Source organism: Malaclemys terrapin, chromosome 4 (genome assembly GCF_027887155.1).
Source record: "Malaclemys terrapin pileata isolate rMalTer1 chromosome 4, rMalTer1.hap1, whole genome shotgun sequence".
Lineage (NCBI taxonomy): Eukaryota > Metazoa > Chordata > Testudines > Emydidae > Malaclemys > Malaclemys terrapin.
In genome coordinates, this window is record NC_071508.1 from 79,545,510 (window position 1) to 79,571,696 (window position 26,187).

Below are 26,187 nucleotides of genomic sequence, written 5' to 3' on the forward strand. Positions count from 1 at the left end.
CACTTTACTCAGTAATCTGCAGGTACCTCTTCAGAACCCGAAACTATTGCAGATGGATGGGTTTGACCGAGTCGCATGTCCATGGTCACCAGTATCTCTCTCCTTTTGGAACCTCACCTCACTTAGGAATATTGCTGGGAAACAGCCTTAAGGTCTTGTCAGAAGTTGTACCAGTGTCTACGTCGTCACTAGAAATGTTGCAGCACTACAGCTGCACTGCCATAGCACTTCAGTGTGGACGCTCACTACCATGACAAGAGTTCTCCCGTCACTGTAGTTACTCCATCTCCCCAAGAGGTGCTAGCTAGATTAACACCGGGGATTAGGTTGGCTCAACTATGTCGCACGGGGGGGTGGATTTTTCACACCTCTGAGCAAAATAGCTGGGTCAACCTAACTTTTTAGTGTAGATATAGTTAAATTGCTTCAACCCTCTCATGTAGACAGTCTTAAATTGATTTGAGCCCGTTAGGCAGTGTCTACACCTAGAACGTAGGTTGACCATTCTGCATCACCCACGGATGTGAAAAAATTTGCCCCCATGAGAGATGTAGTTAAGCTAACTTAAGCTAACTTGGTGTAGACACCACTAGATTGAGGGAAGAATTCTGTCAGCCTAGCTACCACCTAGCTACAGTGATGGAAAAACCGCTGCCGTAGCAAATGTCTGCAGTACGGTGCTACAGCTGCAGTGCCATAGCTGGGCCACTGCAGTGTAGATGTAGCCTTCCATCAGTTTTAAGATAATTCAGTACTGTTAAAAGGCGCTCTTAAACAAATTCAGAAATCCCTACACAATGGGATTGTACTGATCTTAACTACACCAGTTCCTAAACAGGTTGAATTACAACAATGTAATTTCGATTTCACATAATGCAACTCCTGCATTTACAGTTTCACCTGGCTCAGGATAATCAGAGGATTGTAGTCTCCAGGGCTGTCAATCCTCTGATTATCCTGAGCCAGGTGAAACTGTAAATGCAGGAGATGCATTATGTGAAATCGAAACAGACAAAGCAGTGGTAACCATGGAGTCAAGTGATGATGGCATATTGGCTAAAACAATGTAATTTGTATGTGTAGACCATGCCAAAGACACTAGCTAAATGCTAGGTGGTTAACAGCTGGGAACTAACCATTTTCCAGAGTAGGCAGGGGCCACTAGAGAGCTGTCTACAAAGGAACAGGGAATGTTTTTGGCTGCTGGGAGATTGGCTTGGGTAAGGTCTTCTGGGAAAATGCAGATCACCTGGCCTTTCTTCTCAGCCAGGAATTCTCTGATCATAGTAATGTAGGAATGGAAAGGAGCTCAAGAGATTATCTAATTCAGTCCCCCGCATCAAGGAAGAACTAAGTATTATCTAGACCATCCCTGACAGGTGTTCGTCTGACTTGTTCTCACAAACCTCCAGTGATGGAGATTCCCCAACCTCCCTAGGTAATTGGATACAGTGCTTAACTACCCTGACAGTTAGGAAGTTTTTTCTAATGTCTAACGTAAATCTCCCTTTCTGCAATATAAGTCCATTGCTTCTTGTCCTGTCCTGTCAGGGGATAAGGAGAACAATCTGTCACCTTCCTCTTTATAGTAACCTTTTTACTGTACTTTTACGTATTTGACTGTTATCATGTCTCTTCTCCAGACAAAACAAACCCAAGTTTTTTCAATCTTTCCTTGTAGGCCATGTTTTCTAGACCTGTAATCATTTTTGTTGCTCTCCTCTGCACTTTTTCCAATTTGTCCACATCTTTCCCAAAGTGTGGTGCCCAGAACTCCAGCTGAGGCCTTATCAGTGCTGAATAGAGCAGAAGAATTACTTCTCATGTCTTGCTTTCAACACTCCTGCTAATACATCCCAGAAATATGTTTGCTTTCTTTGGCAACAGTATTACATTGTTGAGTCTCATTTAGTTTGTGATCCACTATAACCCCCAGATCTGTTTCTGCAGTACTCCTTCCTAGGCAATCATTTCCTATTTTGTATGTGTGCAGTTGATTATTCCATCCTAAGTGAAGTACTTTGCATTTGTTCTTATTTAATTTCATCCTATTTATTTCAGACTGTTTCTCCCGGTAGATCATTTTGAATTCTAATCCTGTCCTCCAAAGCACTTGTAACCTCTCCCAGCTTGGTATCATCTGCAGACTTTATAACAGTACTGTCTATGCCATTATCCAAATCATTGATGAAGATATTGAATAGAGCCAGACCCAGGACAGATCCCTGCGGGACCCCACTGGATATGCCCTTCCAGCTTGACTGAACCATTGATAAATGCCGAGTATCGTTTTCCAAATAATTGTGCACCCACCTTGTAGCAGATTCGTCAAGGCTACATTTCCGTAGTTTGCTTATGAGAAGATCATATGAGACAGTATCAAAAGCCTTAATAAATTGGGATATATCACATCTTCTGCTTCTCCCCCATCCACAAGGCTTGTTACCTTGTCAAAGAAGGATACTAGGTTGGTTTGACATGATTTATTCTTGACAAATCCATGTTGACTGTTACTTGCTAGGTACTTACAAATCGATTGATTATTTGTTCCATTATTTTTCCAGGAATCTGCCTTGCCATTTAAACATGCTCCCAGTTCTCGTGTTTTCCCCCCCTCCTCTCATGGTTCACACCTCAAGGGGACATTCAGTGACAATGTAATTTTAAACCGGTGAAAGGAAATGCTTCTTTACAAAATGCAAATACAAAACCAACCACTAATTGCCCCAGGCTAGGAAGAAATTTACCTATGGGTAGATTATCCCAGAACTGTCCATTATGGGGTTTCTTGATCCTTCCTCTGAAGAATCCAGCATTGGCCACTGTCAGACAGCCTGAATTAGATCCACCACTGATTGGATCCACAATAGCATTTGCTGTATTTCTCGGTATTTCACACACATACACCACTAGTTCCCGGTGTGATGGAAGGTCAGGAAGTGGCAGACAAGGTAGGTTATACTGGAAGCTGTGGCTGGGAAGAAACAGTGTGCAGCCAGCACTGTACCTGGGAGGGAAAGCCAGGCTGGCAAAAGAAAAATGGGTGGGAATCATAAAGTGGGAATTGTGGGTCCTTAGTGTATCTAAGGATCAGGTAGAAAATTTGAGAGGTTTGGGGGGTTGGCGGGCATAGTAAGCCGTGTAACAGGAATACGGGGCTTTAACATTATCTTGTTCTTGAGGGACCTAATAGATAATGTTACCAGTTCACTCTCACACACAGCTGAACCTTATTGAATTCTCAAAATCTCTATGACAAATCTAGTTATTGGGCACATAAAAGATTTTCCTGCCCTACAAGATACCATCCTATAAATACCAGTGTTGTTGGCTACTGGGTTGAACTGTACGCATTCTGTAAAGGATGAATGCCTTTGTGGGAGATGTTAAATATCTAAAAGTAATCGTGCTTGTATAGAGGAGCAGACTGATCTCATCAACGTTCCCATGGAACTGGGAAGCTGGGGATGAAGAGTAGCTGGAGAATCAGGTCTTAACTGTCACTGGAACATTTCTGTAACTTTGCTTGTGCTGGGGCAAACATTCCCTGCACTTACTTATCCTGCTCAGGTGGACTAACCACTGAACAGATCATAGCAAAGCAGCATATCTCCTGAGTGTTCTAGACATTGTTTTTTGAATGCCTGAATAGGTCAACACAGAAGTGACATCTGATGCACAAGCACAAACCCTAGTAGCCTTCTTCCCAGTGCTACGTTGCTGTGAATGAGGGCTCAGTTTTTCTGACATTTATAAAAGGCTAGTTAAAAAGTCTCGTAGGCTGTTTGGATTATTTTGCTGGTGGGAGTGATAAAGGCTGTTGTTTGCATAATTACTGATGACTATAGAACATTGTGGGTACTGTGTATAGCACAATAGTACATAAAACATAGCTGATTACAGTCAAACGGGCAGTTGGTTAACACTAAAACCAGAGCTGATTGAAGCTCATGCTGCCGGAGGCTTTGCAAACCTGTTTCTTGTATTTGCAAAACTTGATCAAGTTTGTGAACTTTTTCCCCCTGCAATTTTGTGTGTGTGTGTACACATGTGTGTGTAAGAGAGAGAGAATGTGAATTCAAAGAAAAATACACACATTTCTCTATCCAAAGAGAAGTTGTGCTTTGAATTAACAATGATTCATACAAACCACAATAGTAGGAGACTGTAGAAGGAGGCATATTGGTTGCTCTCCCATACTGACATTGGGGTCATTGTGACATGGAGCCTTTAAAGCTGAAGAGAAGAGGAGTAAAAAGGAGAGAAGATGTTGTAAATTATAAAATATATAATATATAGTTTTTAAATAGCATCAACCAGTTTTATATGCATAGTTTTCGGGTTTTGCTTCTAGTCCTATAGGACTACAAAAGATGGTTAAGCAGCAATGGATGGGACCCTTATGGCTTACAGGATGCCTTTCTTTCCTCCTCCAAGACAAAGAAAAGGAGGCACTAGCCTAACTATTATATGTCTACCTCTAAATCTGTATATTATCGAGATGCATGTAGAGGATTGGCTGACTAGCAAGATTAATTTCCGTGTTCCCACTGTGCTGAAATTGGGCTTCTTGAGAACAGGGGGGGAAAAAATCTCATTGTTGAACTTCGATCTTTCAATCAAAAGTCATTAGCAGATCGTTAGCCTGTGTTATTGGATTTCAAGCATTTACAGTTTGTCTACACTATTTTTTTTGTACTGGATACCAATGAAATTGCACAAGTGCAAAAGCCACCAGTGTAGATGATCCCTCAGTTTCCTAGACTGCAGTTAAAAATGTTTGGCTCATGCACTCATCATCAGCTACCATGATCGTCCCCGTTTTGAGTATCCAGGTACTGCTTAACCAGCAAGGGAGAGGCTAAGAAATACGGCTCATCTTGAAGGGTCAAATGGTGTTTGAGCAGCTGTTGGTGGGAGGCCAGAAGGTTCCGTCATTTCCAGGAATGAGAGGGACTCCTGGGGTGGAACAGGCAGTAGCAGATTCCAGGAAGTCCAGAGTCCAGGAAGTCACCAATTCTGTTTAACACATTTTAGGCAAGAAAAATGTCAAAGGTGAGTGTGCGCGTCACAAGCACTGATACTGATAGTCCTTAAGATGGCATATATGTTGTTACAGTAATAGAAGTAGTAACCTCCCTTCCCAGGCAGAAACAGTTACCACAGACCCAAGAACCTGTTTAATAGTCCTTAAGTATCCTTGTTCATGTTCTTGTATCTATACACTGGCATATCATTGTTCATAATTCAGTGCTATCCAATCTTGCCGTTTCTGTGGCTGTCTTTGAAGATCATTCTGGCATGACTGTGGGTGTGTCTCAGTTGACTTTGATAAGAAAGGGAGGGAGCACACTCCCACTGAAGTTTGTGATTCAAGCCTGCCTTATCCTCACCCTTAGGTATGTGGTCATATCCCGAGAAGAGAGGGAGCAGAACCTGATGGCCTTTCAGCATAGTGAGAGGATTTACTTCCGAGCCTGTCGGGACATCCGGCCTGGAGAGAGGCTGAGAGTCTGGTACAGTGAGGATTACATGAAGCGGTTGCATAGTATGTCCCAGGAGACCATCAACAGAAACCTCACAAGAGGTGAGTTCCTTCCTTCCCATCATCCCTTTTTTCCCTTTCTGTGTTCAAGCTTTGTGCACCAAGTGCTTTCGATCAAAGGCATAATATAAATAAATAATTCTCAACCTCTTTACGGAGTTCTGAACATCTATAACCAAAGCCCACTGAGTGCAAAGTCCCTCCTGCCTGGTTCCCTGGGATAGATATGAGTAAAAAAAACCCACGTTTTGGAATGAAGGATCACAGAAGGGCATTTTCACTTTATGTACTGTAAGAAATTGAAACAAAGCACTGGGATCTCAGACCTTCCCCTCTACAAGGCTCTCTGTTGTGAAGGCTGCTGAGTCGATGGCTCCCCTGAAGACCATAGATTACAAGATCAGAAGGGACCATTGTGATCATCTAGTATTTGGATGGTTCTGTATGCGTGTGAAAGGGATGTTTCCTTGGTGTGTTTTGTATATGTCTGATTTCCTGACATAATTTCTCTCTATCTTCAGTGAGTTAATTTGGGAATATCACTGCATTGGCTAGAGACTCATCAGACATACAGCTTTACATGGCTTGTAATGCATATGGCAGGCTTTGTAATTGGCAGTGGAATCAAATTGTTTTTTCCTTGGATAAGTATTGTTGTCTTATTGTAGGAATAGCCACACTGGAACAAATCCATTTGTCCTTTGGACCAGCATTCAGTTGCCAATAAGGGAGATTTAGAGGATGACAAAAACAAAACAAAACACAAAACCTCCAATGCACCTGATTGTCTGTACAATGCAATGACACAAAGGGGACCAAGGGAATTTCTTTGCAAGCCCAGCCACAGAATGGCAGGGCCTCTGAGAGGCCACCAAACTAAATACAATTTTATAATTAAAAACCCTATGTGTATTATTGCACAGCTGCTGCCTTGACTTGGTAAAAGGTGTCTTCTGTTAAAACATGGGTAGGGCAGGACGTCCTGGAAGATCTGTTTATTCTGTCACCCTGGTTTTAACGCCTTGGAAATATGATATATCAATGATAATATTTGGTGAATATGCACTTATTCCATGAACAATTATATTAATAAACTGTATACAGGCTTTAGGGGATTTGCTTTATCCCACACATGCGTCAATTGCTCAAATATTTTGAAACTTTCAGAAGATACTAAAGGGAAAGAATATGTCCTGGGTGTCCCACATGTCAGCTGGCAGTTAAGTGGTATGCCCCAATGCTGGTCTGAGCCTGGGTGCCCATGACACAGGTTCTGGAAATCAATAGCCCTGCCACACAAACACCACACTTGCATTTAGACTTTGGGTTTGTATGAATTCAGAGATTAAGTCACAGTGCACATTGGACCAGAGTGAAGCTATATGTGTAGTGAAGAACTGGGTCTGTGTCTCACTAGGACCAACAAAATCCTGCTGCATGATCTTGTTTTAGGAGAAATTGAGATGGTTGAAAAGGCCTACCGAGAAACCTGCAGGTATCTCTGGGAGCCAGTCGCTCTCTGCAGTGGGCTCGGTATTGCAAAACAGAAATGGAAACGTTGCAAATACTGAGGCCTTGTCTACACTACAGGGGAAATTCGATCTAAGCTACGCAATTTGAGTTATGTGAATAGCGTAACTCAAGTCGACGTAGCTTAGATCTACTTACCGCAGGGTCCACACTACATGATGTCGATGGGATATGCTCTCCCATCGACTACCCCTACTCTTCTCGATCCGGTGGAGTACAGGAGTCGACAGGAGAGTGATCTGCGGTCAATCTAGCGGCTCTTCAGTAGACCCGTTAAATCGACCGTTGATGCATCAATCGCCGCTCGTCAATCCCCCGGTAAGTATAGACAAGCTCTGAGCATCACTTGCAGATTTTGTTTAGAATTCCCAGATTTTACAGCATCTGCTCTGAGGGTGGCTCTGGAAGGTGCTTCACCTTGCTGATCAGTAGAAAATAGAAATCTGTTAAATAATATTATATTTAGACGCATACCCGAAGCATGCACAGTCCGCTACAGCCTGCCAAGTAAAAAGACAGACTTTGTAAAGTCCCAATAAGTAACAAAGCTGCTATTATTTTTCATTTTGTTTTTTATCATCAGAGTTTCTGCCTTAAAACCTATTATATAAGGGTTTTTAACGTGGTTTGATATCTTTCTATGGGGCTGAACCATTTATTTAATTATAAAAGAAGTAGGATCAGTCTTAAGTCAGTTCCTTTATCCATGGCTGCAGTCCTCCACTAAAGGGAAAAAAATAAGGTAAAATATTCAAGCCCTTAGAAACGCCCTGGTGAAATGTGTTGAAACACAGGCTGTTGTTTTGGTTCATACAAGATGGCAAGTGGGATACAACCCTACCCTAACAGCCCAGCATGAAATTGGTTGTCCGATCCAGCCCTCCATATAGTGGCATACCCTGAGTGTTTTGAGTCTTGCATCTTTTCTGCATTCTTAGCATTGCTGTCCTCAGAAAGACCCTAGTAACTCCTACACTGTAACTTACGAAAGCATGAATATGTTTTAAAAACAAAAAATCAGCATAAAGCAACCTCTTGTTTGGGAAGTCACCAATACTTGAAGTTATTTACAAGATAGAAGAAAGATGGAAATTGAACCAAACCTATCATCCTTTGAATATCCAGGTAAGGAAATCTGGCTATTCCCTTTGTTTTAAGCAATTAATCATTTATATAATGTTGCTTTTATTTTTTAATTTTGAATAGTGGCCACATTGTTAGAATCCATTGGGACAAGATAGCTGTCCCAACCTTGGAGGGCATTCACCAGTTCTAGCTGAGTTGGCAACATGTACCATACGGATTAAGACTGCAAGTCTTTGATCTCTTTGCGCTCTCATCTCTGAAAGAGCCTCCAAACTGAAACAGAATGAAAAGGCTTCCAAGCTTTCTGTTGTGAAATGGGCAGACTCTGGGGTTCTGATGGAAAACTCTGAATCTCAAGCTTCATGTGTTGTTCACCTGATACCTTTTACCAAGTCAAAGTAGTCACTGTACTTCCAGAAGGGAAATAGGTATTTGGGCACAGGGCCCTGGGTTCCACTGTGATCAGTAATTAATTCTGTAGTCTCATTCCAGCACAGGTTGGTTATACCTGTTATGTTCGGCAACTTGCCTATAGTTTTTCTTCTCTTAAAAATGTATGGGTCCTACTCCTGTATGGCTACCTAGATACTGTCTCTCCATGTTGAAGGCTTGCCCATTAGTAGAGCTCCTCTTCTTCTGAGTCTTGATTTCCACTGAATTCTTTTAGTTCCCTTATTTGTAACGCAATAAACACATATGCAGGGATTTGTCCTGCTTTTTTCTTTTCTTTTTAGTTTTGGATTGAGGAATATTTCATAGTTCTCTTTGATGATCCACACCCCTCACTTTCCTTTCTAGGAGATAAAAAATTACAGAGAGAAAAGTCAGAAAAAAATGTGGAAAATCAACAGGATATGAGAGGCCCCCTCCAGCTCACCACGTTAAAGCAAGGGAAGAGCCCCTACAAACGCAGCTGTGATGAGGGGGAATCCCACACCCAGATGAAGAAAAAGAAGATAGATCTCATCTTCAAAGATGTGCTGGAGGCTTCCCTAGAATCAGCAAAGCGGCAAGAGCACCAGCTAACAAAAAGCACACCCCTTTCCATTAGAAAGGCATCCAAATACCAGGCCGAAGACATCTTTGAAAGGTGTGGAGCTGCCATTCAGCATAGCTCCCCAAACTTCAGCAGAAACCAAAATGAAGGTGAATGGAAGGTCCCCCATGGTTCCTCTTACAGTGCGGCCAAAGAGATGGGCCTCCTGGAAGATGAAGACGAAGAGCCTCTGTCACTCACGGCAGACAGCCCGACTGAGCTATCGCTAGCATCGACTCAAGGCAACTCACATGAAATCCCCACAACTTCCTTCTGTCCCAACTGCATACGGTTGAAGAAGAAGATCCGTGAGCTGCAGGCTGAACTAGACATGTTGAGATCTGGAAAGTTACCTGAGCCACCTCTTGTACCACCTCAGGTACCCGAGCTCCAAGAGTTGTCTGACCCCACAGGTAAGTCATGCAGAATTAGAATGTTCTTCAAACCCTGCTTAAGGAGAGTAATGGAGTTACTATCTGCTGTGTATATCTAAAATGTTTTACCCTGAATATTCTGAGGAAGGCCTTGTTTTATGGAAGCCTGCTGACTAGGTTTTGCAGGGGGCAGAAGCAGTTGCTGTGAGTAGAATAGAAGACATGGTTTGGGGAAGATTCTGTAATGATGACGTGCTCTATTTGTTTCTATTGTAATCAATACACTGTCAATAAAAAAAACAGAATTCCATTGCAGCTGGTTTGTTTGCTGTATTCTTGACGCATTCTTTTTTTTTTTTCAGCAGAAGCATCAGGAAGCTCTGCTTGAAAGTCTGAATGACTTGAAATGCTGAGTCTGAAATATACTAGCTCACTGCATGTGTATAAAGAATAATGAATACTTTGCCTCCTCTGGAAGCATTCATTGTTCACTCTATGCCCTTAATGGAAGCATGTGTCCCTTTCTGAAGATGTTTCATTTCCTCCAGGAACTTAGTGATTTTCTCTCCCAAAGCAGTACGTGGTGTACCTTATGCATTGTGCTAGTGGCCAAAATGTCATACCATTTCTTTTTGTCCAAGGTGGCCTGATGTGTAAGATTTTTATGAGAATTATGTTGATTTTTCTTTGAAAATTTGTATTCAGAGGACCAAACTCTACTACAACCAATGAAGGGTAGAATTTGGGCCAGTTGTTTAGACAATATTCTGAGTTATCTTTTGAATGTTTGCTGCATCTCTGAACTTTGTAAATATCTTTTCTTTTTCTTTTAAGCTTCTGAAAGCATCATCTCTGTTCCCACAATCATGGAGGATGATGACCAGGAGGTGGACTCTGCTGATGAATCGGTTTCCAATGACATGATAGCTGCGACAGATGAGCCTTCAAAGATGTCTTCTGCAACTGGCAGGAGGATTCGACGCTTCAAGCAAGAGTGGCTTAAAAAGTTTTGGTTTCTTCGGTACTCCCCTACGTTGAATGAAATGTGGTGCCATGTCTGCAGGCAGTACACGGTGCAATCCTCTCGGACTTCAGCCTTCATCATTGGCTCTAAGCAGTTTAAGATACACACTATAAAGCTTCACAGCCAGAGCAACCTCCACAAGAAGTGCCTGCAGCTCTACAAGCTCAGGATGCATCCAGAGAAGACAGAAGAGATGTGCCGAAATATGACCCTGCTCTTCAACACAGCCTATCACTTAGCTCTGGAAGGCAGGCCCTACTTTGACTTTAGGCCTCTTGCAGAACTACTGAGAAAGTGTGAACTCAAAGTGGTGGATCAGTACATGAACGAGGGAGACTGCCAAATCTTAATCCATCATATCGCCCGGGCTCTGCGAGAGGATCTGGTAGAACGTATCAGGCAGTCTCCCTTTCTCAGCATCATTCTGGATGGGCAGAGTGACGACTTGCTTGCCGACACAGTAGCGGTTTACGTTCAGTACACGAGCAGCGATGGACCTCCAGCAACTGAATTCCTGTCTCTTCAAGAGCTGGGCTTTTGTACAACAGATAGTTACCTCCAAGCATTAGACAGGGCTTTTTCCAGTTTGGGAATAAGATTGCAGGATGAGAAACCAACTATCGGCTTGGGAGTAGATGGTGCTAACATTACTGCCAGCCTGAGAGCCAACTTGTTCATGACAATCAGAAAGACTCTGCCTTGGTTGCTTTGCTTACCCTTTATGGTACACAGGCCCCACTTGGAAATTTTGGATGCCATCAGTGGGAAAGAGCTTCCATGTCTGGAGGAGCTAGAAAACAATTTGAAGCAATTGCTTAGCTTTTATCGTTACTCTCCCAGGCTGATGTGTGAGCTGAGAGTCACTGCTGCCACTCTTTGTGAAGAGACAGAGTTCTTGGGAGATATCCGAGCAGTGAAGTGGATCATAGGGGAGCAGAATGTCCTCAATGCGCTGATCAAGGATTACCTTGAAGTCGTGGCCCATCTCAAAGATGTCAGTGGTCAGACACAACGGGCAGATGCTTCTGCTATTGCCTTGGCTCTCTTGCAGTTCCTTATGGACTACCAGTCAATTAAACTGATCTACTTCTTGCTGGATGTGATTGCTGTGCTTTCGCGCCTCGCTTACATCTTCCAAGGTGAATACCTCCTTGTGTCACAAGTGGATGACAAAATAGAGGAGGCTATCCAGGAGATCAGTAGGCTGGCAGACTCGCCTGGAGAGTACTTGCAGGAATTTGAAGAGAACTTCCGTGAAAGCTTTAACGGAGTTGCTGTGAAAAACCTGCGGGTGGCTGAAGCCAAATTCCAGTCAATCAGAGAAAAGATCTGCCAGAAGACCCAGGTAATCCTGGCCCAAAGGTTCGATTCCCGTAGCCGAACATTTGTGAAAGCGTGTCAGGTGTTTGATCTTGCAACTTGGCCCAGAAACACAGAGGAGCTCATGAACTATGGAAAGGAGGATATGGTACAAATATTTGAGCACCTGGAAGCTGTTCCATCATTTTCAAGAGAAGTTTGCAGAGAGGGAATGGACACCAGAGGGAGTTTGCTGATGGAATGGAGAGAACTCAAGGTGGATTATTATACCAAAAATGGTTTTAAAGACTTAATCAGTCACATCTGTAAATACAAACAGAGATTCCCACTCTTAAATAAAATAGTTCAGATCCTCAAAGTCCTTCCCACCTCAACAGCCTGCTGCGAGAAGGGGCGCAACGCCCTGCAGAGAGTGCGCAAAAACAACCGCTCTCGGCTTACTCTGGAACAGCTCAGTGATCTTTTGACGATTGCCGTTAATGGGCCACCCATTGCCAACTTTGATGCCAAGAGGGCACTAGATAGTTGGTTTGAGGAGAAGTCAGGCAATAGTTATGCACTGTCAGCAGAAATGCTGAGCAGGATGTCCTCCCTTGATCAGAAGCCGATGTTGCAGAGCATGGACCATGGCTCTGAATTTTACCCCGATATTTAGGAAGGAATGCCTCAAATTCTGAAAGCTGTTGAATAATTTTTTTAGTCTATACTCTAAACTTTGATATATTATATAAAATATATATATTATATATATATATATAAAAAACTCACACTGAAAATTAAAAAGTTAAGGCGATGTGCGTCTGGTAGAAGCTAAGTGGAATTTTAAGAAAGAGACAATATTTGAAATTTACTGATTTCTCCAAACATGGCAGCTGCAGCGTAGGTGGCAACATTTCATTTCTCAGAAGCATGTGCTGGGGCCATACTCTACATGTTCAAACCTAACAATCAATCTATAAGCTAGATGACGGGTCTCTGTCAGCCTCCTCCTCACAGTTGTTTTCCTTGTGTGTTTGTGTGCGTGTGTGGTGGCGGTGGGGACGAGGGGTACCCCCTGCCTTTCTTTTCATTGTTTAGTCTAGTTATGAGCCATTTGAGCCATTCACTGATGGCTGTCTGATTTCCAACAGAGTGACTTGTGCATGTGTATTGGGATCCCTCCCCAGCTCCCCAACTTCACCTTGTTTTCTTGTTTAGAAGTGGAAGCTTTATTCACTTATGCAGGGTGTTGGATATTTTTTCCCTATTTTAAGAACAAATATATCAGCTAAACTGTGATGCCCATTTCTCAGTCCTCCCCACTGGTGGGCTGTAGAGTAAGGCAAAGCTTTCAGGTCCCCTGGTGATAACCCCATTACCGTTCAGACATATTATAACAATGTCATGTGCAGACTGTAAGATAGTATAATGGAGAAGGCATGGGGAGTTTTTTGCATTTATATTTTTATATTGTAGGAGATTTAAAAAAATTATACAACTGTTCATTCAGAACCAGGGCTGCTGTGGAAGTGAGACAGCCAATGAGTCAAGACCCATCAGAGGGTGGAGATTTCAGGGCTTAAAAATTATATTCTGATTTACATTATTTATACTCTGTCTTTATAATCATAGATTGTTGTGGTTTTGGTTTTATTTTCTTGAATGAGTGAAAAAACACCTGCTCTAATTCCGTGGCAGGGAATATCAATGCAAGATCTATCTTGGGTTATAATGGTGTGATGATGTATTTTTAAAGGTTCATGTATTCTCTTGTGACCAAGGTGATATGTTTCACAGCATGGCAGAATGGCAACAAAAGGATGAAGAATGCTGTACTTCCTGTGAAATATTTTGTCCTTCCTTGAAAGGGCGCGAAGTCCAGCAGAAATGTGGAAGTAGCACTTTCACCTTGAATCGCAAATGAGTGTTTTTTTTTAACAGACTCACACGTTCACACAATTATCGCTTCAGGTTAGAAAAGAAAAAAAAGGTGCAAAAACTCCCCAGATGCTAGTGCCTTGCCTTTCTGATGTGTATGGGCAGCACCAATCTGACCAGAGCATCACGGGAGTTGAGACCGTGTTGTCCAGAAGAATCAGGCTGGCATGTTCCCAATTCCCAGAGGGAAACGTCTTGTGCCAAGCTGTGTTGTTTGGAAACATGATGGTGATGTCAGCAACACTGAACCTTTCCTTTCTACTGCTACCCTCCGCCCTTGGTCTTGGTGCTAAGATATCTCTAGAACCGTTGCTGCTAGTTGATAGTTTTTCATTTATATAAATATATATATATATATATATATAATTATTTTATTTTTAAACTTTTTTTGTTTTTAATGGTGATGTAGCATGTTTTAAATCTATCTCTCTTGGAGTCACTTCTACTGCCAGGGTTCGCTCACTGTCTTCCCCAACAAAACACACACCACTGCCTGGATCCCGCCGCACCGTCCAAACTAATTTGTGCTGAACAGCAGCACACAGGTCATGTGGAGGCATGTGGCTGAGCCACCACATTCCGGCTCAGCTCCTAAGCCCAAGGGAAACGGCAGAACTTGTATGTCTGATGGGTTTGAAAGTGCATCCTGTCTATCCATACATTACCCCTTATGGGGTGTGTTGAGGAGTGGAGTTGGATACTGTTTGAAGCATTAATTGTGATGACTTCCTGTGTTCCTTACCCTAATCCTGCCACACATACTATATAGCAAGGATGTTTAGCTGGTCACTTTTGAAAGGGTTACAATAGACCAAGGAGCCTCTGAATTCAAATAGTGAAGTGTGGGAGGAAAGCAATACAGTTTGCAGCACTTAACTTCTTCCTTTCTGCCCCTGCCATTCCCCATACAGTATATGGAATGAGTGTGCTAGTGCAGACGTGCCAGAGTGAGCTTGATAGGTAATGTCTAGTGTACATCAAAATCACCATTAAGAATCAGGAACTGGCATGTTTCCCCCTGGAATCCCTTAGAAATCAACAAGTGAGTCAGGTCATGACACTGTTCCATATCAGCACAGGGGAAGGCAATGTAATACCTGGCAAGTGAATAATGGTAATAAACTGCTGAAATCCCCTTCACTCCCAACAAAGCCTTGCAACAGGATGACCCATCCTCCCAAATGAGGAGAGCTCTAGACCAGAGGCCCAGTGGAATTGGGCAGACTCAAACAGCTCATTGCTTAGCTGTAAGAGGGGAAGCTCTTTCTAGAGACCCAAGGTGTTCACAGCCCCTACTGGCCTGGGAAGTAAAAAACTGCTCATTGTACTGTCACAATACCATTAGATCAATTTCCTTTTGGGGGCTGTTCTGCCACCTTTTTAAATTAAAATGTGAGAAGATAAAAATTGAAATCCGCAAAAGAACCACTGCACCACTCTTGAACTCTGAGCTATAGCCAGACAATGTGAACTGGAATGCTACTGCGGGAGGATACTGGGCATACTGCAGGGAATTTCTCTTTCTTATGACAGACAAATATCTAGGAAATCTGCTGCAAAGTGAATTGTAACAGTAGAAAAAGTGCTTGATATAGACGGCTGTGAGTGTGAGGGAGACTTTAAAGACAGCTTCCCCCTCTCCCCTTTTTGTATTTCTGTGCTCCCGTTTTTGTGCTCAGCACAAGAACTTGGAAGATCCGAGTGTTCCACACTCCTCGTCATGAAAAATCTGTATATTCCATTTGCAGTAGAATAAGTAATTTGGCACATGGCCCTTTTTCAAACTGGAGCTGCAAACTCCGTGGCCGTCTTTCTGGAAAGGTCCAGCCCCAAAATAGTTTTTAAATAGTAGAGCTCACTAGGTCCTGGTTCAAACCAGTGTTAAAGCCACAAACAAGCCTGTTTACAACCTCGATATTGAGTACCACCAGAGACTGGCTCAAAAGTGACTCAAACACAACTCATCATTGGTGACATCTCTCATAACAAGTTCTCAACAGTAGAATGAAATGTGTATAGGGTTACTTTCTACCCATTCTGTCTGTAAAGCAGCGAGGGCTTCTCTTGCAAAAAATACCCCACTTGTGTGTCAGTGATATGAGTGACTCCTAGTGGCTGGATCTACTGTTTCTGTCAACTGGAAAGGCAAGAGATGCCTAGTATTTAGCTGTTAAAAGCAAAAAGCGTTCAGTCCAATAACTAGCTGAACCACACTTACGGAGATTTATTTCATTATCATCTTTTTAACTGTTAGTTAGCCAGTTTCTCTCACAGGCAAAAGAGGCTGAAATGTGCTGGGTTGTAGTGATGACTGAGGGACAGCAGAGGGTGCCAGTTCACAACATTGGTTGGGTTCCAGTGTAGCTGTAGCTGCATCACATAATGTACTACCGTTCAGAAATCTGATGGGGTAGATGTAGACATCTTGGACAGATTCCTCCTGAGGTGGGAAGATTAATGGGATCCGGTTTAAATTATTCCCCTCCTGCTCCATTTTAACCAACAGGCGATTGTTTTGAATGTGTTGTTCATGGTATCTTGAACGTCTTCAAGAGCAAAGAAATAATGGGTTTGTTATTCCTTGAATAAGCTTAGCCTTTTTTCTTTTCCGTCTTCTTTAAGGCAGCTGACCGTGAATCACATGCACTTCTCCAGACCCTTGGTTTTGTAGCCCTTGGGTTTTTTGGTTGCCGAAATCCTACCCTCTTTCAGGCTCCTATACTCCTTTATCCTGCTTGTTGGCAGATATCCACTAAGCACACGGATGTTTTCTTCTACAGAGCTTGCCAGTAGCTGCATGAAGTCTAGGCCTCCTGACCACTAGGCTAATCGCAACAGGGACAATCCTAATGGCCCAGGAAACCAAAGCTCTTCCTGTACTAGCAAGAGTGTAAGGATTACATATGCATGCTACAAGAATCATGTACCAAATATGCAAGAGTGTCCCTAAGAAGGCATTGTCCTGGAATGTTCTTTGCATTAAACCATGAATTGATCTCTGTGGTATGCATGTTTGGTGGTATGGATTCTCAGATGCTTTTCAGGTTCTAAATACATTTCTATCCCACAATGCAAACTCAGCCAGTTCGCCACTGGGGCTCTTTGAAATTACATTTCTTTCTTAACTTGTTAATATTGCTATTTGCTTGGCCAATGGACAGTTTCCTTGGCAAACATTCAGTAACATCTGCTTTAGCCAGATTCCTCTCTCAACCGCATAAAAAGAGGTTGTAAAAGTAAAGAAATGGTACGTTGATCCCCCAACCATTGTACTGTCAATCCAGTAATGCCTATGCAAAATTCCTGTCTCCCTTGGAGACATGTATAACGTGTGTGCATGTAAGCTAGTGTATGTATACAGTACCTATGCATACAGTCTATATATTGTATATACGCACATCCCAGTACATTTTCACACAGCGTAAGAAATAAAAATCACATGCCTATATATCTATAAATAAAATCCTATATATTTATATATTTCTATGTTTTCAATAGATATAAACCTATAATATAGAATCAATTGCCCTTGTATAAACCTGGCCCTGGCCCTGTGTTCTAGTGAGAGGTATGTAATACAGAAGACTGAGGACTTCAGTACAGCTTTAAGCTTATGCTGAGGGGGTCTACATTTGTGTGTATAGGGACTTTGCTGTGGTCAGGACAAGGGGGTTCTTTCCTTGTATGTTAAATAAGGTGCTAAATAAGGCTTGTGGAACTGTAGTATTGGGACTATGTCTTGGTGATGGAGAAAGATGAACGCCCTTGTCTTCTTTCGGATAAGCGTACCATAGCTCCTGTGTACTCACACTTGGGCTGATACATATCTCACCCCTTTATGCACTTTTCTCTCTCTTCATGGAGATGTTCAATGACCAGGGGTCTGAATGCAGTGAAGATGTGGCTTTCTGCTTCACCTGGTTGGCATTCCTTGGTGGCCACCAACATGCAGTAAGCGGGAACCAGTACTCTTCAGTAACTAGTCCAGCGCAGTATAATAGAATTTGTTTATATGTAGTATATTTCACACACAGCATCAGCCAATGTTTTAGAGATGGGGTTAGAATAAAACAAGAGCGAGAGAAAATGCAGAGCTGGTGCAGTCGCTCTTGTACAATCAGAGATGGGAGGAATGATGTATGGAGAGGGAGTAGAACAAAAGAAAATGGACCGTGAGTTAGGAGTGATAAAGATGTGTGTGTTCATACTGAACTGGGAATCATACCTGCAGTTCCACCAAATTGAGCCGTTAGGCCACTTCCCTTACAGTGGACCCAATGAGTGCAATTGCACTGATGTTCCTCGGTGAGTGCCGTGTTTCACCAAGGGCAGCTATTTCTCAGTTGTTAACTGATAATCTAGATGGCTTTCTTGGTGGAGAAGAGAATTATTTGGCTAAGTGAAGGACACTGTAAATGACACATGATGGACACTTAAGCTAATAGACAAGGTGCATTGAGATTGCTGAGTTGAGCCATTCAGGGGGCTCAACACCTCACCCCCTCCCTTGAAAAGAAAACTAAGATAAATATTTTTCTATGACTGGCAGTTCCAACTTGAGGCCTTCTTGGTGGATCCAGGACACAGCTTCCATGGATTGACATTTACAGAGTGTGTGCTAATGTCTACGCCTCTTTCCCTTCTTCCCCTCTCCACACGAAATTGCTGCTGTGGACAGAGCTGTGCATATTACACTGGCCTGCCTCCATAGGGACGCTTTTCATGTGTGAGGCAGGACAGGATGACTAGAGTAGCTTTCCTTTCAAAGGTAATGGATTCATTGTTGCTCCTCCCTGAGAGAGAGCTGTTGTAACGCCAAAGGAAGGGAATGGAGATTTGGCTTTCCAGCTCCAGAGTCAGCCTAGCAACCACTTAACTTCTTATGTTTGCTTTCATTTTTCATTTCTTTTGGGAGGAGGGAGAGTTCGGTGCATTTTAGCTCTGACTGTTGAGTGACTAGTTACACTGGTATTGCATTAGCAGATGCTGTGCAGACTTCCCCCATGCAACCTCAATCCCCTGCTATCCTGGGCCTCTCCCTTCACACAACTCTGCTAATATGCCTCAGTCACAAACCTGCCTTTCCTGAGTCTCTCTGAACTATGACTGCCAATTGTGCTGAATGGCACCAAGTTAAACACATACAGCAGAGAGAAACTAGTACCAGTTCCTCATGAACCTCATGGATGGTTTCCCCACCCCTCGCCTTCTCCTGAAAATGCCACTGACATTAAACTCAGTTAGCAAACCAACCCCCAGTCCACATGCTGCCAATAGAGTATTTCCTGCCTGGCATTGGAATCCTTTATACACTGCACCTCATGTACAGAATGCTCACTGGGCTGTGCGGGGGAGCCACGTCCCATATGTTATTGGAGGGCTATTAGGGTTCCTGTCATTCAGGCTTCCTCAGACTCATCAACCATTTTACACAATACATTTTTGTTTAACTTCCTACAGAAAACAAAGTCTCTACCTTCCGCCCACCCAAAGCACAGCCCTGCTGAACTGTTTGTTCCAACCACACACACACACACACACACACACACACAAAATGAGAGAAAAAAATATCTAGAAGTCTATTATTACATATGTATTAATATGTTAATATCACACTTTCGGAGAACGTTAAAATGTTATTACTTTGCAGACTATGCTTTATAGTACCTGTGTGAAAGGACCTAGGACACTGGATACGAATAGAGCTATGTTGATATATCATAGTATGTACACGAGAACTTTCCTTTTGTCATATTATCCTTGTAATGTAAGATGATTGTTAATAAAAACATTTAAATTTATCAGATTGGGTTAGTTTCTCTTTATTTTATTATTTAAGGCTAATAGAACTTAATTTCCTAAAGGGAGGGACACCTAAACTGCCAAAAAAGGGCCTATTTTGGCAACTTGCTAGGAGGGCACCAATAATTTGCATCCAGTCTGTTGCTTCTTGAGGATGGTCAGCAAAGATGCTCCCTTCTGCCCCTGCATCACTTCAGCTATCACAGTCTTCCTGTATTCCTTATATGGAGTGCCCCAGACTTCCAATGTTTCTGCTACAGTTGCCTAGATTGTGAGACCTTTTTTTCAGTCACACTGGTGCTTTTCCTGTGTGTTACCATACCCAGCTCAGCTGTCTCCACACATTCACAAAACATTGGTTGGATTTGGCTTGCAGAACAGAATCCCATTTTGGACTCTCCATGCTTCCAAGGTAGGGGAGACCAGACTCTCTCACCTTCAAAAGAAGTTTTATTTTGGGATGCTCCTTCTTTTAAGTTGGTGTATTTTTTGCATGCAATTTTTATTAAGGCCAAATCTACACACACAGCAGCACGGGGTAAACTAAAGTTGTGATTTTAAGCCAGTTCAGTTAAACCAGAGCTACTTTGTGTGTGGACATTCATATCAGTTAAAACAATTGCTCAAGTTTTTAAATCAATATAGGTGCTTTCACATGGCTTTGTAATGGTTTAACTTAAATCACTTTTTAAACTAACTCTGTAGGGTAGACTAGGGACAAGTAAAAAGACCTGGGCATCATTGTGAAGAGTTTAACAAAAAAAAGGCAACAAAAAGGATGTACGAAGAACAGTTTAGAAATGATAATGCCATTATTTAAATCAATAATACAACCTCACCCACAATGCTACATTCTGTGTTGGTCACCCTGTCTCAGGATATATCTGAAAGAGTCCACAGATGGACCATATCAGTGGTCTGCACAGACTTCTTTGCAAGGAGAGATTGGAACTATTTATTTTAGTGAGTAAACAAATAAAGATCATATAAAAAGTAGTTGTATGGAGCAGGTAATTCATGCACTTGTATTTACCCCATCTTATAATACAAGACTAAAAGGGGCATTCAAATGGAGACAAAGGAGCAGCAAATGTAAAACTACTGAAAGGGGACACTTTCTTACACAACTGCCAAATCCTAGATTAGATGGACTGCTGCCCTGATTGGTCTGGACCTGTTCTCTTTCTGAATATCTGTCTTAGGCTGTGTGTACACTACAGAGACTGTCCCGGCATTGCTATGTTGGTGTAACTATGCTGACATAGCCCTGTAGTATAGGTGCAGCCTACACCAACAAGGGGTTTTTCCGTCCTTGTAGGAACACCACCTCCCTGTTCGCTACATCGATGGAAACATTCTTCTGTCAACATAGCTACGTCTACACTGGAGGTGAGGTCGGCATAGCTATGTCAGTCGGGGGGTAGTTTTTTCATACCCCTGACTGTGACATAGTTTTGTTGACTTTACTTTTAAGTGTAGAAGAAGACTAATTTCTTACTCCCTATGAATCAGCATCTTGGTGGATGGTGTCTTTAGAGAAAGGAAAGTTACTTATCTGGAATGCTGCCTCAATAAAGATACTGTTCCAAGTGGATACCCACCTCCCCTCAGAGTTTGGGGATTATCTTCTTTGAAAGTGTATCAATGCTTGCATCTTGCTTTTTGGGGAGAGAGGGAGTTGGTTTTTGTTTCTTGTTTTAGTCCTAGTTAATCATTTTGAATTGTCCTGTCATCTTGGGAGCGTCATGTCCTGCACAGCAGAAGGAACTGACTAGAAAGTCCAAAGGGCAGCATTTATGCCCAGGGTGGGCCTAGATCCCACTCTGCCCCACAACTGCCGCCATCAGGAGGCCAAAATTCTTTGAGGAAATTCCACCAATTTCAGATGAAGGAGCAAGAATCGTGTGATTCTGTTTCCCTGGTGATTGCATTCTGACAGGTCAGTAGTTTTCCCATTGTACTTATCTAGTGCTTTGTATTTGCAAAGCTCTACCCACATAAATAAATAAATGCCAAAATTTTCAAAAGTGGCTGCTGATTTTGGGTGCATCAGTTTTGGGGTATGCAACATGAGACACTCTGGAGCCTGATTTTCAGAGGTCATCGGCCTCCCACACTTCTAATTGAAGTCAATGGGAGTTGCAGCTGCTGAACACCTGTGGAAATCAGGGCCAACAGTGTCTCAAGCTTGGCACCCAGAATCGTAAACATCCAAAATCAGTGGCCACTTTAGAATATTTTGGCATAAATGACTTGTTCAAGGCCACCAAGCAACCCAAGTTTTACATTAATTTGCCCTTCTTTGGAAACTTTCACCTTAGGCATCTCAAAGGATTTTTTTAAACATTAATGAGCCACCCAGCACCTCTTCGAGGTAGGTAAATATTTATCTCCATTTTACAAATGGAAAAACAAAGACACGGAGAGCCTAAGTGACTTGTCCAAGGTCACATGAGTGGTCAGTGGAAGGGACAGTAATAGAACCCTGATCTCCTGGGTTCTTTTCATACTGTGGAAGTGGTGCAGAACCAGTGCAATGCCCCATTTCAAACCAAGCTGATTAAACCAATTTGTGAAATACAAGTACAGCATGTGAACTGAACTGGTGAGTCTCAGTTTAGTTCCTGGCAGCCAGGTGTCCATGGCACACAAAATCACCATCACAATTAGCTGTAATTGAATTCCATCTTGGGAGCTCAGGCCAAGGACTACATGGGCCATGGAAGCAGAGTACAGGGGATGAGATAGTATGTGGAAGGGAAGCTTGCACTGCTGGTTACCTGCTTTGTGACTAAAGGTAACTTCAGTCTCCAGGGCTGCTGATTTTAATGTCTTTAACAAACACCAAATGTACATGAAAACAGCGAAAGGGGGGAAAAGAGGAAATAATTGTGATAGTTCCATTAGCATTGAAGCCACTGGCAAACTCTCTCCTATTTCTGTTGGTGTCATTATCATTGTCCATCAAGATGGCTGCTGCTGGCAAGAGGCTCTGAAATGCTGGTATCTAGCATCAGAAAAACAAACCTGCAGTTTCTTCCTGGTGAGGAATATTACATATGCCCATGAGGCCTGTTGTAATTCCACACTGAGGGAAAGGGGTCAGCTTGCTTTTAAATTGACCCAGTCATGCAGGGGAGGCTGTCAGCACTTCTTCGGGTCTATTGTTAACTGTTTCTTTTAATATAGTAGGTGAAATGAAGGGAGCAGTGTGTGCCTATGTGGGAGAGAGGCAGTTAATGGGTTAACACTTTTCTCTCAGCTCTTCCTTCCTTTAATAAACTTAGATTTCCCTAGTCAGCTCACTTGTTAATTTCCTTTTGATATGACTATAATGCTGTAAGTTTCCTTAAATTCAGCAGGGCACCTCAGGACAGGCTCTGTATGAGGAGACTGAGTCTGCAATGATGTGTCTGATTCAATGAGTTAGCAGCTGAGGCTGAGAGGCAAGGAACCATGGTGTGACTTTCCTATTAATGAAGCAGATTGGTTTCTATGGAGATGCCTTGCTCTCCTATCAGTCTCCTTCTTCCCCTCCCCCTCCTAAGATGTCTCAGGCAAGCAGTGGCTGAAAGGAAGGTTTTGCCAGCAGGCGCACACCATGCCCAACACACAGCTGTATGCTCTGACTTGTCCCCAGTGGGCTCAATAAACAGATCCCTCACCGAGGGTGTTAAATTGCAAGAGCAGCCTTCGTGGGCTGTGCCACGTGCCTGTCTCCTTATGGACATACTGAGCTGTGGGCGAGAGAGAGCAGCAGATGCCAGTTTTTGCAGACAGAACAGTTGCCACATGAATTGTGCTGCAATTCATTTACAAGGGTGGGGGGTGTCTAAAAATAGCATCTATCTGACAGAAAATCAAAGGCACAAGGCTGCTGTACAGAATGTGGTGACTCGACTTTTCATCACTCTGAAGCCCTGGATCTGAAGCCCATTTTAGTCCAAGTTAAAAAATAAGTTTGCTGACCTCCTATTCCTTACAGCTGCCTCACATTTCTGAGGGATTGGGACACTCAGCAGAGTGGCCTTCAAAAAAGGAGAGGGAAAGGGCTACAGGTTGGGACCAAAGTGATCCAGGACTGGCAATCACATGGAGTGTTGCAGATCAGGTTTGAGGGGCAGGCCAGGAGCAGAGGTGTGTGCATGAGGGATTAGACATACTATAGCATGGTGTGATGCAGGTGAATATTGAGGTGCACTGGGTCCTGCATTGGCCAGGGGGCCATTGACAGAGCTGTGGAAGATGCTGAAGGACTGGAATAGCAGGGGTTGCTGCAGAGACCGGATTGAGGTGAGTCAGTAGAGCTGTGCTGGAAAGCCCAGGATTGGAGAATCAGGTAGGCTGCAGGTCTGGGTTGTGGTGTACTAGCAGACCTATATCGATTCAAGAGCTTTGGAGAGACATTTCACAGCCCCTCTCTGGCTCTGGGCAGTGCTATCGGTCTTCAGTTTTCACAACCACCAAGATTTAAATGAGAAAATGTGAAGTAACCTGGGCAAAATTTCCTAGGGATTGGGTGGGCAGGGAGGAGTCGTCTTCAAATCCCCCGGTACTCTGAGTCAGGTTGGTCCCAATATCTATGGCAAGGGCCCTAGATTCTGTTAGGCTCTGGTGCAGCAGGCTGGGAATTCCATGACAGTTTAATTAAAATTTACTGGACGCTTCCTTATATATATATATATATATATATATAAAAATTTAATCTGAAAATAAACACCACTGCAAATAGGTGAGAAGGCATTCCCAATGGCAAATTGCATCAATCTTGTTTGGAAGTAAGGGTATCCTCAGAACTTCTCCTCTTCCTCTTATGTAAAAAAGGGGGATTAAGTAGAATTGGCCTGATTGACCATCTGAGCCTTCTGCAGGTGGGAACATTTTGCTGATCTCCTTTGTGACACCAGCACCAGGGTGTGGGAACCCCTGTGAGACATACTATACCGTTTCCCCACCATGTTTTAAAATTATCTTAATCAGAATATCTCTGCTGTTAATCGAGCTGTACAGCCTCCCCCACCTTCTCTCCCAAAGCTATTTCCTTGGCTCTTTTGCTCTTCTCCCTCTGTGACAGCTCGTGCTAGTTACAACCTTGAACACCAGTTCTAAATGGATGACTCAGAACTCAATCTCCTGTGTCTCAGTCTTCATGCTTTTGTCTCCCATCTCTCTTGTTTTTGCTCTCACCCCCTAAGACACAAAGACACCTCCTGTGCTCTTATGGACTTGGTATTTCACTGAAGTGCTAATGTTTGGGAGGAAGTCAGCACTGAAGGGATTAAGGGGACAGGCCCAAACCAGAACTTCAAATCCACACCACTGTTGGCTGTTCTGGAAGGAGAAGATACTACATTGGAAATGCAGCTCCCCTAATCCCATGCACCAGTTAGGGTATTCAGATGGGAATTCAGATCCAAATTCACCTTTACAGTTTTGATTCAGAGTCATCTCCAAATACCATAAGAAGCCTAATTTCCAAATCTTATCTGCTCATCCCTTCTCATCTTTAAGTGTGAAGTAATATGCATTGGAAAACATAATCCCAACTATACATACAAAATGATGGGATCTAAATTATCTGTTACCACTCAAGAAAGACATCTTGCAGTCATCGTGGATAGTTCTCTGAAAACATCCACTCAATGTGCAGCAGTAGTCAAAAAATCTAACTATGTTGGGAACCATTAGGAAAGAGAGATACAGTAAGACAGAAAATATAATAATGCCATTATATAAATCCAAGATATACCCATAGCTTGAATACTGCATGCAGTTCTGTTCATCCAATCTCAAAAAAGATATATTAGACCTGCAAAAGGTACTGAGAAGGGCAACAAAAATGATGAAGGGAATGGAACAGTTGCTATATGAGGAGAGTTTAAGAAGCCTAGGACTGTCCAACTTAAAAAAAAAAAAAAAAGATGACTATGGGGGATATGATAGAGGTCTATAAAATCATGAACCATGTGGAGAAAGTGAATAGGGAAGTTTTGTTTACCCCTTTTGCATAACACAAACATGAGGGGTCACTCAATGAAACTAAAAGGCAGCAGGTTTAAAACAAACAAAAGGCAGTACTTCTTCACACAAAATGCACAGTTAACCAGTGGAACTCATTGCCAGGGGATGCTCTGACGGCCAAAAGTATAACTGAGTTCAAAAAAGAATTAGATAAGTTCATGGAGGATAGGTCCATCAATAGTTATTAGCCAAGATGGTCAAGGGTGCAACTCCATCTTTTAGGGATCCCTAAACCACTGACTGCTAGACTGACTGCTAGTTGGTACTGGATGATGGGATGGATCACTCAATAATTCCCTGTTCTGCTCTCTGAAGCATTTGGCACTGGCCACTTTTGGAAGACCGGTGACTGGGCTGGATGGACCATTGGTGTGACCCAATATGTCCATTCTTGTCTTCACAGCTTCACGAAAGCCTTTCCAGCACTGCTTTTACATTTTCTTGCTGAAAAGCAAGGCAGGAATCTTCCTGTGCTTGGCAAGGGTGTGACCCTGAACTCTGTCTCATGCCACAACATAACCTTATACCATCT

The 26,187-nt window shown here is 42.8% G+C and overlaps 1 protein-coding gene across 2 annotated transcripts in view; it reads left to right on the top strand.

Annotated features, from left to right (window-relative positions):
- PRDM11 (PR/SET domain 11) overlaps positions 1-19,633 on the top strand; it is a 58,940-nt gene extending 39,307 nt beyond the window's left edge. Inside the window, exons 6-8 of one of the 2 annotated variants that reach the window (XM_054024967.1) lie at positions 5,400-5,587; positions 8,960-9,610; positions 10,406-19,633. In XM_054024967.1, coding sequence (XP_053880942.1) covers positions 5,400-5,587; positions 8,960-9,610; positions 10,406-12,570 — 3,004 coding nt within the window. In that variant the 3' untranslated portion in view covers positions 12,571-19,633. The remainder of the gene's footprint in view (positions 1-5,399; positions 5,588-8,959; positions 9,611-10,405) is intronic. The other variant, XM_054024968.1, reaches the window with a different exon arrangement.
- The last annotated feature ends 6,554 nt before the right edge of the window (positions 19,634-26,187 follow it).